Source organism: Chaetodon trifascialis, chromosome 11 (genome assembly GCF_039877785.1).
Source record: "Chaetodon trifascialis isolate fChaTrf1 chromosome 11, fChaTrf1.hap1, whole genome shotgun sequence".
Taxonomy (NCBI): Eukaryota; Metazoa; Chordata; class Actinopteri; order Chaetodontiformes; family Chaetodontidae; genus Chaetodon; species Chaetodon trifascialis.
The window spans coordinates 18,142,830-18,161,371 of NC_092066.1; the positions used below are offsets into that span (position 1 = coordinate 18,142,830).

General features: G+C 42.5%; 2 protein-coding genes across 2 annotated transcripts; both read left to right on the forward strand.

Moving 5' to 3' along the window:
* Positions 1-1,626: 1,626 nt before the first annotated feature.
* Positions 1,627-10,567, forward strand: ddr2b (discoidin domain receptor tyrosine kinase 2b). Its single transcript, XM_070974284.1, has 16 exons — positions 1,627-1,699; positions 2,835-2,937; positions 3,474-3,711; positions 4,727-4,874; positions 5,107-5,209; positions 5,381-5,564; positions 6,068-6,308; positions 6,473-6,538; positions 7,052-7,188; positions 7,992-8,202; positions 8,287-8,510; positions 8,807-8,934; positions 9,036-9,220; positions 9,360-9,598; positions 9,921-10,070; positions 10,277-10,567. The coding sequence occupies exons 2-16, from the start codon at positions 2,837-2,839 to the stop codon at positions 10,409-10,411; spliced, it is 2,490 nt and encodes an 829-aa protein (XP_070830385.1). The 5' UTR covers positions 1,627-1,699; positions 2,835-2,836; the 3' UTR covers positions 10,412-10,567.
* Positions 10,568-11,214: 647 nt separating this feature from the next.
* LOC139338982 (3-keto-steroid reductase/17-beta-hydroxysteroid dehydrogenase 7-like) lies at positions 11,215-17,589 on the forward strand. The gene is made up of 9 exons (XM_070974368.1): positions 11,215-11,396; positions 13,338-13,541; positions 13,645-13,737; positions 13,862-13,976; positions 14,731-14,925; positions 15,388-15,492; positions 15,595-15,651; positions 15,751-15,849; positions 16,037-17,589. Exons 1-9 carry the CDS (start codon positions 11,362-11,364, stop codon positions 16,154-16,156), a joined length of 1,023 nt encoding a protein of 340 aa, XP_070830469.1. The 5' UTR covers positions 11,215-11,361; the 3' UTR covers positions 16,157-17,589.
* The last annotated feature ends 953 nt before the right edge of the window (positions 17,590-18,542 follow it).

An 18,542-nucleotide genomic window follows, 5' to 3' on the forward strand; every position in this document is an offset into this window, starting at 1 on the left:
CTGTGAAATGAGAAAAATAATATACAACACATAAGATGTATGCCACCAAATCATTGTGATCATCAAAACAAGCTTCTGCCTCTCTTCTGCTGTCGCTGATGTGTCCATTTTACTTTTAATCCCAGCTGTGACTCATGTTGTTTGTATGCAGCAATAGTTTTTTCTAAAACATCATGTCTCCCTCAGTAATTAGCAGGTTCTCCTCTGCAGGAAAATGAGCTCCAGTCTGTTTTTGTCAGTAGCTCTTGGTGGAAGCTGCCAGATCCTGCCGCTCTCAGCTGCCTCTGTGGGCCATAATTGAAACCATTTGTGGATCAGGTGGAATTCTGGGATTTTGGCCTCACCTCAAAAAACTCCCAAAGTGTGTTATTTTCTGTTTCTTTCCTCCAGCCAGTAAGACTGTTACATCAGCCTTCATTTCCTCCCTCTCTCTCTCTCTCTCTCTCTCTCTCTCTCTCTCTCTCTCTCTCTCTCTCTCTTTTCCATTCCCAGAAAGTTTTTGCTAGGAAGAGGTCAGTGACTCGCATCGCTGAATGCATCAACTCACAGTAGATGTGGAATTTTCCCTGAAACAGATGGTTTCATAATAAGGAGAGAGGAACTTGCAAAAGTAAGTCAAATCCGTATTTTTCTCATACATGAAGTGTCCACGTTGACTTTGTAGGAAGTTTGTATCAGCTCAGCTCAGTATAGAGAGTGAGCTCATATAGGAAAACACTTAATACAGGTTCAAAATAAGCTTAAGCACAAGAAAGGTACGATATTAGAGCTTTATTTGCATTTTATTTGTGATGTTTTATTCAGCATTTCAAAAGCAGACAGGAAAAAGGTTATCCCGCTAGAAGTGATCATGGTGTCAGCTCCACAGAAATGGAAAGTCTGCTGAGAAACAGATTACAGACATTGGTTTTTGCTATTAAATTCAGCATACAGTCTTCTTAATTTCCTTTCATGTGCATATTAGAAAAAAAATGCAGTTATACATGAGGTTATAATGAACCCTACTCCAGCAAGACTACATTTTATACACTTCATACTGACACAGAATGACATTGTCCCCCATGTCTTTGGTTAACCCACCACGTGAAACACTGTGAGTGCAGATTCTGAGCTGTAGTCTAAGTTCTTGTAGACGTGATGTGTTTGAGCCGTAAGTCACTGAAACCTTCACGGGGCTTTTACAAGCTAAATAAAATGCAGGTACTGTGATGGGAGAGAGCAAAAAAGTACAAGGAGGACTGTGTGTGTGTGTTTACCACAGTGGATCTCACCAGGTTTCAGGGATGTTGAACTCAAATGAATACTGGAATATATTACATCTGTTTTACATGTTTCATCTTTGATTGTTTTCTCTTTAGATTTTTTTCTAATTCCTTTTATTTTCTTAATGTATTTATTATTCATTACATACTAGTCTCAGAGGGTGAGACCCTGCATTTCAGTAAATGCACTTTTTGAATATGTGAGGAGCAAAACATTCAAATCCTCCTGAATTTAAATAGAAAGCTCAGGATTTGCTGCAGGAAACTTGCTGACATGATATATGATTAATGACTGCTAATCTCATCCGCTGATGCACAACGCTCCTGAAACCTTTAGGTGTGCACAGAAGAGATGAGGGTCATGAAGGTTCAACAGATCTCGCACCATGTCTTCTTTATCCTGCTGGCTGCCACTGTGCGATCTCAAGTCAACCCAGGTATGGTAGATATTCATCTTTTACATCCAAATCCCTCATCCTCAGAGCAGGCCGAGGTTAAATATCTTGCTCGTGCCAGTCAGACAATCAGCAATATAGTGGCTTTAGTTGTGTGTAGGTTTGGTTGTTAATGTGAGCCAGTAAATGCGGATATGCCATATACAAGCTTAAAATAGCTTCTTTATATTCCTGAGGGCCATGAATGTTGTCAAGATGGAGAAGGAAAGCAATTTTAGGTGGGTGGGCTTAGAACGCAAGAATGTAAAGTGTGTGTGTGTGTGTGTGTGTGTGTGTGTGTGTGTGTGTGTGTGTGTGTGTGTGTGTGTGTGTGTGTGTGTATGAGAGTGTGTGTATGTGGTTTACCTAATGGTCAGACAGCAAACATTCTCAGAACAGGCAGACCTTTCACAAGCAGGGGGCATTTGTGGAAAAAAAAAAAATTGTAGGCATAGTTGCAGGTAACACATGCACCCACACACACTCTCTCTGTCACACACACACACACATACACGTGCAATCATTTGACTTTCCCACTTATAATATTTCCACAGTAAAAGGCTTATTTGTTCTGCTGCTCTCAAAGTGCATGTCATGGCGTTCGGTGCGGGAAGGTGAATAAAACACGGACGCCCCTTAATTACCAGGTAGAGATGGTAAGAATAAACACTCTGGTGGCTTCAGTGAGTAGATGCACAGTCTGCTCAGTGAATTATATTAACACTCTGATGTGGTGTCTGTTGTCAAACGAATTCTTTTGTGCCCTCACAACATAAAAGTTAACGCCCAGCAGATGCGTTAAAACTCATAAATGTCTCTCACGTGTAGAGGTTATAAAAAATGAAGAGCAGGCACCCCCGAGGCCACTCCCCTCTCATTTTGCTTAGACTGGCACCTACACAGTGATGTCTCTGTTTGGCTTTGAGGCCTTACAGGGCAGCAGGAAGGGGACTGGGGGGAAGGGATGGGATCTGACCATTTCACACTCCCCTCCTCACATCCTGCAAATCCACAGAAAGGATGAGGACTCGTATGGCACATGAAAGCAGTCAGGTCTCACACTCATACATGCAAACACATAGAAACGTGTTCCCAATGTGAGCGCCATGTGTCTCAGTGATGCTTCATGTGTTTTTAGAGATGTGTCGATATCCTCTTGGTATGACCGGTGGGCAGATTCAGGACGAGGACATCTCTGCCTCCAGTCAGTGGTCTGAGTCAACTGCTGCGAGATTTGGCAGGCACGTTGGATAATCCATTTCCTCTCTTATGTCTGAGTTTATTTTCATTTGCTTTGGTCAACATGCGTAAAACCTGTCATTAGTAAGTCGTTAGATATCACGCAGAGAGTTTACTGAACTTGACTTCCAATATAAGCACTATATTATAGTCGTCTTCGTCATTGATAATCTGTAAAGTTCTCTTTCTTTAGAAGCTCCACCCTGGTGGCCGTTGCTATATTCGTGCCAAGTTCTTCTTCTGTTTATCCCAAACTAACCACTGCTTTGGCTTAAACAAAACTGCCTCATACTTGCTGTTGCAAAGAGAATATGTGAAAGTCCAGCAGGGAGATAGAGTAATCAGTAATGTTCTCATGCAAAATATGAATTCATTAACATAGAAAAGTTCATGCATACAAGATAAAATCACTTAAAATGTTCTCTACTCATATCTTGCAATATTCCCTCCTCTTCCTCTTAATTTCCACGCTCCTTTCCTCGCCTCCTCCTGAACCTTTTGCCTCATGTCTCCTCTCCTATGTCCTCCTCCTCTTCAGACTTGACTTAGACAATGGAGATGGTGACGGGGCCTGGTGTCCTGACATCATGTCAGAGCCCGACGGCCTCAAAGAGTATCTCCAGGTGGACCTGCGGTCACTGCACTTCATCACACTGGTGGGCACCCAAGGCCGCCATGCTGACGGCATGGGGAATGAGTTTGCCCAGACATACAGGATCAAGTACAGCCGCGATGGCAGCAAGTGGGTGGACTGGCACGACAGGAAGGGAAGGCAGGTGAGCATGACAGGATAATGTTGTATGTCGTTGTTTCTCATTAGAGACACTCGCATATGATTCAAGTGACATCTTAACTGGATCAAGTGCGGGTGTAGGGCTGGACCAAAATCTGCCATGACAGGTGGGAGCATATCGCAGTATTGTACTGTATTACAGTGTTCATACAGGTACCTGCTTTGAATCTGTGCTTTTAAATTAGATAAAGGGGCCACTAATCACTGGCTTATCTTGTGTCTTAAGTGCCAGTTATAGCAGTTTAACTTTCATCACTATGACATTAATTCACACACTGTCACCAAGTCAAAATGCACAAATATGTACTTTGATGGAGTATTTCCATTCTCTGCTACTTTATACTTCAACTCTACTACATTTCAGATCTTATACTATTTACTCCACTACATTTATTTAACTGCTTTACTAAATAGTTAGCCTACTTTTTCATATGTGACATATGATGAGCTTATGAAATGCGATGCAATGCTATACCTTAAACTGCCTAATACTGTATGAAATAGTAGCCACAACAGTAATACACTACTGACAGTACAAAAACAAAATAAATTAATGTGGAGTAATAGTACAACACTCATAGGGGCCATTTTCTGAAATATGCGGACCATTATTTGTAACACTTTTAATACATTTTGCTATTAATACTTGCAAAGCAGGACATTTCTAAGTATTTTTATATCACATTATTACTACTTTTAAGAAGGTAAATGATCCAAATACTTCCTCCACCACTGATGAGAGATGGCAAGAAGCTGGAACAAAAGATAACATCTTTGCAGCAGAGAGCTGCAGAGCTCAAAGGCTTTGATTTGACCATCACAAAAAAATGCCACCCATATCGCTTTAGTCATTCAGCAAGCCCAGCTCCCTGCAGCAGAGTTTTGGTTGAAGGCGTCAGAGCATTAACACCACATACAGTATATTTACGTGGTTTGATTTTCCCTGACACGTTTCACTTAGTCACTCTTCTCCGTGTCGTCTGCGTCTCCTCTGCCAGGTTATTGAGGGGAACAGGAACGCGTATGATGTGGTGCTGAAGGATCTGGAGCCGCCCATCATAGCACGTTTTGTGCGCTTCATGCCTGTGACAGACCACTCCATGATCGTGTGTATGAGAGTGGAGCTCTACGGCTGCGAATGGCTCGGTTAGTCATCACTTTCCGTTACACTGCAGGACACCTTCACCACGTCACACTAGCATCATCTAGTTCTTTTTTATATATATATAAGTTAGCAAAGTCTGCATTTATTTCTATGACTTATCAGTGTCATTCTGACTTTTTATGACATGCTGAAAATGTTGGTCATTGTCATAATATCCTAGCATGCAGCAAGTAAATGCAACCTAATCTTTGACCTTTGACCTGCCCTCTGCAGATGGCCTGATGTCTTACAGCATTCCGGATGGGCACCAAATGATCTACAGAGGCCTGGATGTCTACTTTAATGATTCTGTGTATGATGGAGCATTAGCTGAAAGGTTGGGATTTTACTGCTACCTCTAGAAAGAACGACGCAGGCCACAATTAGAGCTCATTTTGATCATAGTTATCATGTTGTTTACCTCCTGTGAGTGCAGTCATTATCTCTGCACTCCTCAGTGAATGAAACTTGGCTCCATCATGGCTCCTCTCATCCATTCCTCTGTTAGACTGACAAAGGGCCTTGGCCAGCTGACAGACGGCACCTGGGGTCTGGACGACTTCCTCCACAGCCACACGTACAGCATGTGGCCGGGGTACGACTACGTGGGCTGGAGCAACAAGAGCTTCCCCAAAGGTTACGTGGAGATGATCTTTGAGTTCGACCACGTCCGAAACTTCACCTCCATGAAGGTAAGGAGTTGGCTCAGTTTTCAGCGTAAAAGTGAGAAAGTGGAATATTTTTAAAAATGCTGAGCCGGCGCTTCACTGAAGTGAGCTGTGCTGTGCTGTGCCATGCTGGGCAAGCACCGCTCTTCTATGGCTGCTGCAGATTTTATTGGGTAATAAATTTCATAAAATGGTGCAAAATAGCCTCACAGCAGGAAAATGATATTTCTGTATAATTAGCATATTTGTCATGGGTAAGTACTGTGGCCAGAGATCAGAGATGGAAGAGGATATTTTTCATTGACAGCACAGCAAGACAGCTTAGTCACTGCTACATCTGCTCCTGCATCACGTCCCCCTTCGATTCTGCCTGCTTTGAGCACTTTTACATCAGTTGAGTCATCATGGTCACAGGAAAACAAGGAAATTCATATTCCCTGTCGATATTAGCTGGATAATTGAATCTTTGCGAGGTGCTGATGAAGATAACTTGCTTTTAGTTAGATGCTCCACCTCCACCTCCACAGGTTCACTGTAATAACATGTTCAGCCGAGGGGTGAGGATGTTCAGACAGGCCAGCTGCTACTTCCGGTCGGGATCAGACTGGGAGGCTGACCCGGTGACCTTCAGGCCCACTGTCGACCGCATGAGCCAAAACGCCCGTTTTGTCACCGTGTCCCTCGGGGACCGCACTGCCAGCGCCATCAAGTGCCGTTTCCACTTCAGTGACCATTGGATGCTGTTCAGTGAGGTGGCCTTCCAGTCAGGTAAAAATAGGATCAGGTGTGGCTGCCATCCTCCAGTTGGTGCCTCATTAGAAGCCTGGCGTTGATATTACATTCCATTTGAATGGGTTTTTCCTCCCACACAGTGCAAATGTTGTTTTACTTTACATCCTTCAGCTTTGTCCTTCCTTGTCTTTCTTTCACAGGCTCAGCAGTGTACAACACATCTCTGACTCCTCGCAAACACGGACACCCCACGAACACAATACCAGGTCAGGAGATAAACCCTTTTTTTCTTTAAGTAGTGGTTGTAATTTTAGTGAAGTGACTGCCAGTGGAGAAAAATGCTGGCAAGAGGGAGAGCAGGTTTGATATATGGCTGCTGGGAAGTGATCTTGGTGGTAAATAAAACACAGGCTGAGTATAATACTCAGTCAACCACAAATATAATCCAAAAAACCATTATAAGTTATGAAGATTGTTCATCTGTGATTTTTCTTAATTAAGCCTGACTTGGTGTCATATGAGGTACTATGCTGTGTAGTAATTTATCTCAGTTTGAAAGTAATTGCTGTTTGAGGTGGTGTCACTGAAATGTTTTCTGGGTAAACAGTGCCACCTGCTGACAGCATCAGAAATGACTGATCTTTGAAATAAATGTCGTAAACTGTAGTTGTAATGAAACTTGAAGGGGAAAGTGCAATAAGCATACCATAATAAGAAACTGAACTGCAGTGGATCAAATCAAATCCACCTCAACTCCCTGCTCTCATCCGGTTGCTTAGGGGATGATCCTACTCATAAAGTGGATGACAGCAATACCAGGATCCTGATTGGCTGTTTGGTGGCTATCATTGCCATCCTATTGGCTATCATAGTCATCATCCTGTGGAGGCAGGTCTGGCAAAAGATGCTTGAGAAGGTGAGAAAAGAGGGTTTTTTTTTACAGTTTGTTTGTATTGATCTTATGTGCTGTGTTGTTGATAATTAATGAAAGGATTACATCCTTGTCTTATCAGTGGTTCAGTCTCAGTAACAGTCAGAGAAGGTTGAAATCCCATCTCCAGCTGAGTAAAGGTGCAGGACTAAAAGTATCAAACAAAGGAAAAAGGAGGGGTTGTCCATACACTGATTTTTGCAAGCGCCCAAAAAATGTTGAATTTTAAAAGAAAAACGACGCAAAAAACGAGTCCATGCAAGACATATGTGACTCACATGTTCAAATAATTCAATGTTATTTTCTAATAAAAGTTGCAATTTTGGGGGATTTTACATGAGACAAAACAAATCAGTTAGTGGTCTGCATTTTGTTTTTGCACCATAGGAGACATATCATCTAAAAGGAAATGACTTTTGGAATTTATTGTTATTATAAGATGAGCTTTATGAGCTGAAACGGACTGCATCCCAAAGCGTTTCAGGCAGATGGCCATCAGCAGCTGATGGTATATTGCTATTAATGAAGTTTTTAAAAGCTCTCTTAGGGATGGTGATCTGTAGAAAGAAACATGATACATTTTGGGCTTACACATTTTATACAATTATAGATTTTCACATTTCCATGCTCAGGCAACCTCTCCTTTCCCCTAGTGCACAATAACTGCTGACATCCAAGTATGACATCTTTCTTTTTGACAAATCTAACCAAATCTAACCAGCACAAAATCTCAGACTATTTACCTCTATTTACTATTGACCCCAACTCTCACACACGCACTTCCTCAGGCATCTCGCCGCTTGCTGGACGATGAACTCACAGCTCGTCTTGCAGTCCAGACCCACGCCTTCTCCTCCCACCACTCCTCCCTGTCCAGTGAGGCGGGCTCCACCTCCAACTCCACCTATGAGAGAATCTTCCCCCTCTGCGCCGACTACCAGGAGCCTTCACGTCTTATCCGGAAGCTACCTGAGTTTGCTCAGTCCACTGAACACCTTGGTAAGATTAAAGCACAGTAAATCCTGTGGAGGTTGTTACAGCTGTAGCTGCTGCAGTGTGTGTATTTGTGTGATTCCACATCAGGACCGAGCACCTCCTGTCGAGCCTTTGCAACAAGTGGTTCAGACAGTGCCCCCCACTATGCGGAGGCAGACATCATCAGCCTCCAGGAGTCTTCAGACAGCAGCACCTACTCCATCACAGCTGCCAACATGAATCTGTTTGCTGGCACCGATTCCTCCATGAGAGAGTTCCCCAGACACAAGCTCACCTTCAAGGAGAAGCTGGGAGAGGGCCAGTTTGGAGAAGTATATTCAGTTTTGTAGCTCTAATGTTTGCTGGCATTGATTTGACATTTTGGAAATATATTAGATCTATCGGGCTGTTCTCTCTGTTGCACAGTTATGTTGATGTATCTTTATGGCTCTCATTTTGAAAACTGAATGATGGATTTTGCTGTGTGGTAAAAGCATGAGTGTGAAATGCAGCGACGATACAGTGCATGCTGACGAATAGCCTTTGCTTAGTGATATTAAACAATTGAACAGATGGTTTCAAGTGGTGCCAAGTGGATGATGGTCTGAGAAAGCACTTTTTAAAACAGGTGCACTTGTGTGAGGCAGAGGACATGCAGGACTTTTTGGATGAGGATTTGTCTATAGAGGGAAACAATGAGTCACCTCTGCTGGTTGCTGTGAAAACACTGCGGGAAGACGCCAACAAGAATGCAAGGTAAGAGCAAATGGTGCATCAATCCCCAGCAGGTTGTTATTATCACAAAATGTGATAACACGTCCCTTTAATTGCAATCATTTGTCCTGGTTATGCTGCAGGAATGACTTCCTGAAGGAGATCCGAATCATGTCTCGTCTGAGGGACCCCAACATTGTGCGTCTGCTGGCGGTGTGTGTGGACACAGACCCGCTGTGTATGATCACTGAGTACATGGAAAATGGAGACTTGAACCAGTTCCTCTGCAATCTCAGACTAAAAGAGGCTGCTGATGAAGACAAGACAGAGCCAGAGGGAAAAGAGGGCAAGAGCATGGTTTGGTAGGCTCATATCTTCACATCATATAATCTATAGAGTCAACTAAACAAAGCTGTGCATATGTACATATTGTACTCATTCACTTTCTTTGTGGTCTCCTCTGCTCTTTAGCTACAGTAAACTAATTGGCATGGCTGTGCAGATTGCATCTGGTATGAAGTACTTGTCCTCTCTCAACTTTGTCCACCGTGATCTGGCGACCCGCAACTGCCTGGTGGGTAAGAACTACACCATAAAGATCGCTGATTTCGGCATGAGTCGGAACCTGTATAGAGGGGACTACTACAGGATCCAGGGCCGGGCCGTCCTGCCCATTCGCTGGATGTCCTGGGAGAGCATCCTGCTGGTGAGTACCTTGATCTCTGTTGAAGGAAATTTAAGTACCCCTTTAGTTCAGCTGTGCTTTTACATCTTAAAATACGGTGGCAACCCAGTTCATTTGAATTCAGTTACTGCCAGATTATGCATATGAGACTTTTTTGCCCGATTTTTATTCAGATTCAATAAAAGTTAAAAGGGAAATGAAGGTAGATCTTGAGGCGTATAAGTCCACATGATTTGACTGCTAATAATACTGCAGCTGTGATAATGAATACAGGTGTATAATTCATCATCCACATGAAGTCAGTGCTGGGCTGGATTTGGATTTGAGTTGTCTGTTCTCTCAGGGTAAGTTCACCATGGCCAGTGATGTGTGGGCATTCGGTGTGACTCTGTGGGAGATTCTGACTCTGTGTAAGGAGCAGCCGTACTCCCAGCTCTCTGATGAGCAGGTCATTGAAAACACAGGCGAGTTCTTCAGGGACCAAGGCAAGCAGGTGAGCATCACACAGGTTTAGGCTGCCAAATCCTCCACAGCACAATCTGTTTATAGTCACAATTTTGTTTGTGGTGATCAAACAAGTATCCCATATTTTCCCTGCATGCGTATCTCACAGTGCCAAATTTGCAATTTTCAAATAAAAACACTACTCATGGCCCTTTTAACATTCCTCCTACATTGATATTTATCTCGTGCTCCCAGGTGTACCTGCCAAAGCCTCCCTGTTGTCCTGATAGAGTCTACAATGATCTCATGCTGAGCTGCTGGAGGAGGAATGCCAAGCAGAGGCCGAGCTTTCAGGAGATACACACTCAGCTGATGGAGAGCATGGCGTAGCAGATGGAAGCGATGAATTCTCCCTGTCGTGCACTGCCACGTTTGCTCCCTTCAGGCTGGGTTTATTTGGAATTAACTTGGTGTCAGAAACATCCCATCAGATGATTTTCATTCTTTTTTCGCTTGCTTGCCAGAGTGGTGCTGTAAATAATAAGAACTGAGGAGAAGGTATACACTTGAACAGAGTCTTATATTGTAGATAACATGCAAAGTAGCACTAATCACACCTCTGCATATTTATTAATTTCCTTTTATTTTCTATGCTTCATCTATTTATAGAGTACTTTGTGGTAATTCTAGGTTTTGAAACACGATTGTGAATATATTTTTTTTATTTTGTTTCCATACATACATCTACTTGTATTGCACATTTATTAGAGAATGTCAGCACAGTTGTGTTTTATGAATGTTTATGTTTGCTTTTTAAATTTGAAGATGAAACAATGACATTATGATGACTGTTGTCCAGATGAGACAGGTGTTTTTTAGCCTGCAGCAGTTCGCTGATATGTTTTATGAACTTGTTTATGTCCTTTTGCAGATATAAATGAACTTTTCATTGTTGAATAGTTCCCCTTTTAATAGCTGTCAAACCAAAAAGCCGTGTAAATAAAGAAAAAATAATATTCATTCCTGTTTGTCAGGCTGTCCTTGTCGTTTTCTTCAATACTGGGATTTTTTGACACACTTAAGAGCCATTTCCGAAGTGACACTTTCAATCATTGCGCTCTTTCAACGTTTTGGGCCTCTGCGCTCTCCGTAGTGGAAGCCGATTGGCCAGCTGTTTGTTGACATCCAATCACACCACGTATGCGCTCGTGCATATAGGCTGCTGTGTTGTTAGCGGAGTCGGGCGATGGGCTGTCCCCGGTTGAAATGAATTTAGGATTGGCTTAAGAATTTCTGCCGTTCTTATGTTCACTTACAGCTGCTTCTAACTCCGGACAGACATGGAGAGAGTTGTCATTGTAACCGGCGCCAACAGGTGGGTCCATTAAATGTGCTTTTTAACGTAGAAGTTTGTCGGTTTGTTACGTCGGTACTAAGTAAAACTGCCAACTGATCACAAATGTGCGTCAGTCTGTGTTGATTTCACTGTCGCTCCTGTTAAGAGATGAACTGTCGCAGTGATTAACTGACTGATGCCACCGAGATGAGATAATGTTTAAGACGTCAGTTTTCTTTAATCCGTTGTTTCTATATACGGTGTGTCAGACATTTCACTATCAGAAAATATCACTGAAACATTACAGGAAGCGACATTTGAGTTGAAATCATGGCTGATCGGTTGGCCGATATTAGCTTCTGGCTAATATATCAGCATTGATGTATTTCAAGTCATAAGTACGGTGGCCGACAGGGGCAAACGCGCCGCAAATGGCAAAACGCTGCAAACACAGGAATGATGCAAAGCCAAAAACACACAAACACATAAAACAAATGCAACAGAAAAACGCTGCAGGAGAAAAATGCTGCAATCACAGAAACGAAGCAGAAGCAAAAAATTACAAACACACAAAACAAATGCGAAAGAAAAATGCTGCAAATATCAAAACACTCACAACCCCGAAACAACTGCAAGAGAGAAACGCTGCAAATTCACTCCACAAAACGGAAGTGCGCCAGGCCACTAGGGGGACTCGACCTGAGGGATGGACCAGTCCTGTAGGACCAGACCATAGACAATTAAAGAGTAGTGCTATAGTAATATATGATTAGGCATTAGAAATATAATGTGTTCATTAGTCAGTATTTTGTTTATATATGTAAATATTTATATATAGCCTAATCATATATTGTCTCTTCAAATTATTAAAATAGGTGACTTTACCGCCACTATCTGCTTCTCTATCATATATTAGTGTGTGTGTGTAATGTGGGTGTTTACAGTCTAGGCTACATCAGAATATTCCATTACTGTTAATCCCATATGAATATTAAAATCCGCCGAACCATTTGTCCTGTATCATATCTACTTGTATGACATTTGCAGCAAAAAAAAAAAAAAAAAAAAACGCGTGAAAATCAGTTTAGTATTCAGAAAGTTACGATGGATTAAATGCGCTGACACTTCTTTCAAGACAACGGCCCCACGGCTCGTCAGCGCCGATAGGCAGTAGCGGTCGATGCGGCGTCTACTCTTTATATGTCTATGGTCTGGTCCTACAGGACCAGCCCATCCCTCAGGTCGAGTCCCCCTAGTGGCCTGGCACACTTCTGTTTTGTGGAAAGAATTTGCAGCGTTTCTCTCTTGCAGTTGTTTCGGGGTTGTGAGTGTTTTGATATTTGCAGCATTTTTCTTTCGCATTTGTTTTGTGTGTTTGTAAATTTTTGCTTCTGCTTCGTTTCTGTGATTGCAGCATTTTTCTCTCGCAGCGTTTTTTGTTGCATTTGTTTTATGTGTTTGTGTGTTTTTGGCTTTGCATCATTCCTGTGTTTGCAGCGTTTTGCCGTCTGCGGTGCGTTTGCCCTTGTCGGCCACTGTACATAAGTGATTGAAGTAAGAATTTACGCTTCAGAAATGGCAAAAGATGATGCGTAGGTAAGATTTAAGTTGTTTTAGAAAGGGTCACTTAAATGTTTGTCCACCAGAGACAGTCTTCCCTTTCCTGCAAATTTTCACATTAAAGGCGTGCTGGAGTCCTTTTAGATGACTGGCTCAGGCTCGGTCTGTGTGGGTTCGTCCAGAGCACAGCAGATCTGGGAGATTTGGATGAAAATGATGTGACTTACAGAGTAAAAAAGGTTCTTGTTATCTGCTCGCTTTGTAAAAATTTGAACTGGCAAACTAATGTTTACAATCTTCCTTTATTGTTTCCTCTATGTTTAGCAGTTGATTTAGTCAGTAAAACTGTGTAATCGCACAGTTCCTGAGGGACGTTTGTTTACATGCTTGTGTTTGTCTGCCATCTGTCACTTTGTGCAGCGGCATTGGCCTGGCCCTGTGTGAAAGGCTGCTGACGGAGGACAGCCAGCTTCGCTTGTGCCTGGCCTGCAGAAACATGCAGCGGGCTGAAGCCGCTCGCTCTGCTCTCCTGACCTCTCACACCGACGCTCACGTAGACTTACTGCACCTTGATGTGGGCTCTGTGCAGTCAGTGCTCACTGCTGCTCAGGAGGTGAAGGCCAGGTACTGATACCACCACACACAGGGGGTCCACAGCTCCCTTTTCTCTTACCTATCATCTATGAATATGGAGTTGAGATAGATTAATGCATGTGTTTTTCCACAGGTACAACAGAGTTGACTTTCTGTATCTCAACGCAGGAATTATGCCCAATCCACAAGTGAGCATCAAAGGTTTTTTCAAGGGTCTTTTCTCCAGGTAAACTTCCAGCACCTCCACCTGACTCCCTTTGCTTTGGTTTGTGCCTCATTTTTTTAGTTTTGTATCAGTTTAAAGCTCGCTGGGTGTGTACCAGTCCAACTTGTCCACCGTCTCACTGCAGGAATGTCATCAACATGTTTGCGACAGCAGAGGGTCTCTTGACTCAACAGGACGCCCTCAACTCTGATGGTCTGCAGGAAGTCTTTGCCACCAACCTGTTTGGTCACTTTCTCCTGGTACAGCACACACTGCACATGGATCTAAGGATGATAAAAAATTCCTTTTGACAGTATATATAGTCATATAGTCCTCAGTATTGTATGTTGCTGCAACATAGTAGGCAGTGTTTGTATATAGTACGGTATTTCAGATAGTTAAAAATGATTCTGTTAGGGACGGTTGATGTGGATAATATCTGCATATTTAATGTTATTTTGTGATGTTTATGGAAAAACAATTGAGAAACATAATGAATTAAGCAAAGACAGATGTCTGTTTTTGGGATTCGTGTAAATCCAATATTGTCATAAGGCTGTATACATCAAAGGAATAGCTGCCTTGGTATAAATGGTATGGCCCAGAAAAAGGTTGTGAAATTCCAATCTTAAGCTTTATATTGTCTTATCACCCAGTCCCAGAACAGAAAAGGTCGAAACTTAGAGCTAATTTGCACCAGCTTTCCTTTGTTTATATGAAGCAGCAAGTTTTGCAATGAATAAATATTCCTGCTAACAGTAGAATATTGTTGCACTTTAAACTGAGAAATGGCCTCAATCCATTACATCTCATTAAACAACAGTATATAGAATATAATGAGGCAGCTCTGTGAGGTCTTACAAGGCTTAATTAGATTGGTAACTTCAAAGAGCAGCGCAGATTAAATGTTTTTTTCACATGTGTGCCATTGTATTGTAACCTCTGTCATCATTACCCATGTGTTTCTGTCTGTGTCGTTGTCCCATGGACCTGATGTCTTTGTCTCTCGTCCAGATCAGGGAGCTGGAGCCTCTGCTGTGTGACGCAGGTCACGCATCCAGAGTAGTGTGGACCTCCTCAAGCAATGCCCGCCGCTCTGCCTTCAACATGGAGGACATGCAGCACAGAAATGGGACGGAGCCCTACAGCTCCTCCAAGTACGCATCAGACATGCTCAGCCTGGCACTCAACAGACACAAGAACAGCCAGGTGTGTCTGTCACACAGTGTGAAGATTTAAAATTTTTTGCCTGCTCATGACTTCATCTCCCTCCTGAAACTCCTGCGCATGCACTTCTCACATTGATCCGCACTAACTTTAAAGGCAGAATGTCTGCTGGCCACCTGTCCTCTCACCCTGCCTTAAAGGCCTGAAGATCTGAGGATCTGGGTGAGGACATACCTGATGACACAGGCCCACATTTATCCTGAGATTGACCCAATGTGTGTGAGCTGCCGTAAGACCTTGTCCTGCTCTGCCCTACATTCATATTGCCAGTCTATGTTTAAAATAATACACTGCAGGTTTCCATGGAACCCTGTACCGTGGTCTCTAGGTCCAGTGTGCCCTCTATTGATGTCACCTTTCTGAGACATGGTGGTTGAAAAACATATAATTTGATTAAACATCAGTCTGTCATGTTGAGTAAATGTTTTCGTCTCTTTGTCACAGGGACTCTTCTCCTCTGTAGTGTGTCCAGGACTGGTGATGACTAACCTGACCTACGGCATCCTCCCCTCCTCTTTCTGGACTTTAATCATGCCCATCATGTGGCTGGTGAGTGACGGTTGTTTTTATTGCGCTTCCTGTGTATGAAACATGATTGGAGGTTGAATTGTCTCATGTCATTGTGGCATATTTCCTGTGTGTGCTGAACAGATTAGGATCTTCACCAACACATTCACACTCACAGCGTACAACGGAGCAGAGGCGCTGGTACGTCTTCAACCTGTTCTGTCCTCGCCTTTGTGAAAATGCTTCAGGGGTTCACATCTTTACAGTGTAATCATGAAGTCCTGCTCTGGCTTTTCACAGCACTGGCTGTTTCTTCAAAAGCCAGAGTCTCTGGATCCAAGATCAAAGTACCACAGTTTAACATCCGGGCTGGGAACAAGCTACACTCAGCCTCGACAGGTGAGGAGGCAGAGACCATTGCTTGCACAGACATTATGCTGCTCATGTCTGCCGTGTGTGAAGCTCACAATCTGAATATTGAATTAAAATATCCGTAAGAGACACTGGGATCAGTGATCTCCTGCTGAAGATGCTTTGTTTACATGTAATTTATCAGTTTGTCTGTGTGTTTTTGTTCTCGTTTCAGATGGACATCGATGATGGGATGTCTGAAGTCCTCTATTCACAACTTCTTGAACTTGAGAAAGCAATCAGAAGGAAACTGAGTGAGAAAGATGCTAACAAGGAAGCTGATGCTCTTCTGTAATGGAAGCTTTTTGCTCTTGGGAGATGAACCACATGCAGTTTGTGATGAAGAACAGTGACAGTGCTCTTATTCTTTTCATTCTTGCCATTTGTGCCATCGAGTTATGTGTCTCTTCTGTCTATCGTCCTTTCTACAAAACTACTCACATGACTGCAGCAGGAGTCTTGTGTGCTGCCGCCCTCTTGTTGTAATACAGGAACCGCTGCCTGCCTGTGTGTCTTCATCCGATCACTGGATCATGTTTCTTGCATGACAGGTTTCCTCCCAACACTGCCATCAGCTGTCATCAGTGGCTTATTTAAACAGAAATCATACATCATGATGTGCACAGTTAGCTGACTTTCTGGCTTGTTTAAATAACTCTTCAGGTCTGTAATCGGCCAAACCAGTTTCAGTTGATTGAGGAGAGTGACATTCGAAGCAGCGCAGTGTAATACAACTCATCCTTTGACAGTCTGTTTCACACAAGGTTTTTTTACTGATCTCTTCCTGAGGTGTGCGTCTGTGTGTGTGTGTCGCTTTAACTGTTCCTGACAGATGTGCACTGCTCCCACTCTGATTTGTGAGTCATTTGCCTTTTTGCCTTTTCAGTTTGAGGCGGATCTAAATTCAGAAACAATTAAATATCTGTTATTATAGAAACCAAAAGGGAAAAAGGAGGAAATGCACATCAAGCAGCAGCTCCACAGAATATTTTTTTTATTGTGAGTTAATGCCGTATACCTCAGTACTGCTAATTATTTGTCAAACACAGCGACGTACTGAGAGATGCAGACTGTGGTTCAGCTACAGTCATTCTGTACTCTGAAGTGTACACCTCGGTCTATGAAGTCATGACTGTGACTCTGGTTAGTGAGATCTCGAGGGACAGCTGATTATTTTAACCTCAGGGTAGGCTGGACAAGAATACCGGAAAGTAGTAAAGTACATTTACTCAAGTAGCTACTGTATTTAGTACAATTCTGATGTACTTGTACTGCACATCATTATTTCAACTTTCTACTTTACAGAGGGAAACATTTCATGTTCTACTACAGTTGTGATACAGGTAATGTGTCAGGGTGGAGTCAGATATTTAAAGGGAACAAAGGCTCATAATAGAGGAAGGATTATTCCTTTTTCCGTTTATTCTGTTTAACGTGAGAATTCCTGGGGGGAAATGATCTGGAGTCACATCAGCTGTCATTCAAGCTGACGAAGTTTAATAGTGAAATCAGCAGTTTTTAGATTGTGTTAGAAATAATAAGACATCTCTGTCAAATGTACTGAGTGAGGAGTCCCCATGTGAGTGAGTGTGCAGGCTTGTAGCCATTCATTTCCTTTTCTTTTAATTACTGGAGACGTCAATGTTTTTATCTGAGCATAACAAAATCATGTTAGGTTTTTCATTGATTTTTGGGTAAGATGTATATAAACCTTTTAAATCCACCTCCAGTCTTTCGTCTCTATTGAATTTTGTCCATTAGTCTGATTTAAAATGAAGTTTGTCCTGAAGTAAAATAACATTTGTCTCAGAAAGAGAGAGAATGAAAGAAAGACAATTCCTCTTTGTCCTAAATTTTCCTTCTCCGTTACAGACATAACGCCAAAATAATCAACATATCAAACATGTGAGACTTTGTGTGCTCCTGTTCTGAACATGGACAGCTTGATGATTTCAAGTGCTTCTTATTTTTGCAGTGCCATATTTCTGTCTTGTACTCACTTACTTCAGTTGAGAATACAGCTTTGATTGTGAAACTACAGTTTATCTTTAGTTGATCTTAATCATTAAACATACTTTTATGTTTAAAGAACAAATCTTGGCACTCGCCAGAGCAAACATTATGGCACATGGTTTAAATTACCCAGCGTTAAGCAGCAGGGCCTGCTTGACATCCATGAGAGGAAACACACGCCTCAGGTTGTATGAAGAAGAGTCTGAATTCATCTTCCCCCAGTGAGAGCTGACTCTACAGAGGGCAGATATGTTACCACCAGCTGTTACTCAACATGTCCCTGCTGGCCCCAAACACACCATTTGCTGCTTTTTATAAACCCACAAATCCCACTTAATCTTATGATAAGACACGCGTGTCTGTGGCATCAGCACGCAGTCACCGCTTCACACACTCACAGTAAGATGTTACGGAGTTTCCAACAGCTGTAATTGTCTAGTATGTGAGTGTAGCTGACTCATCAGGCTCTGATATTAGTGTTTGAGTAAATATGCACATCTTAACCATAAAATATGGATTTAATAACATGCGCGCACATGTTTCTCACAGTTGTGTTTTGGTCATTTTGGCAGGACAGAACCTGGTTTTCTGCAGCCACACAACTCTGCAGCCTAATGTGAGACTATCCCTTTGCATGTAACATCCTCTCAGACATTAAAACCCGGATT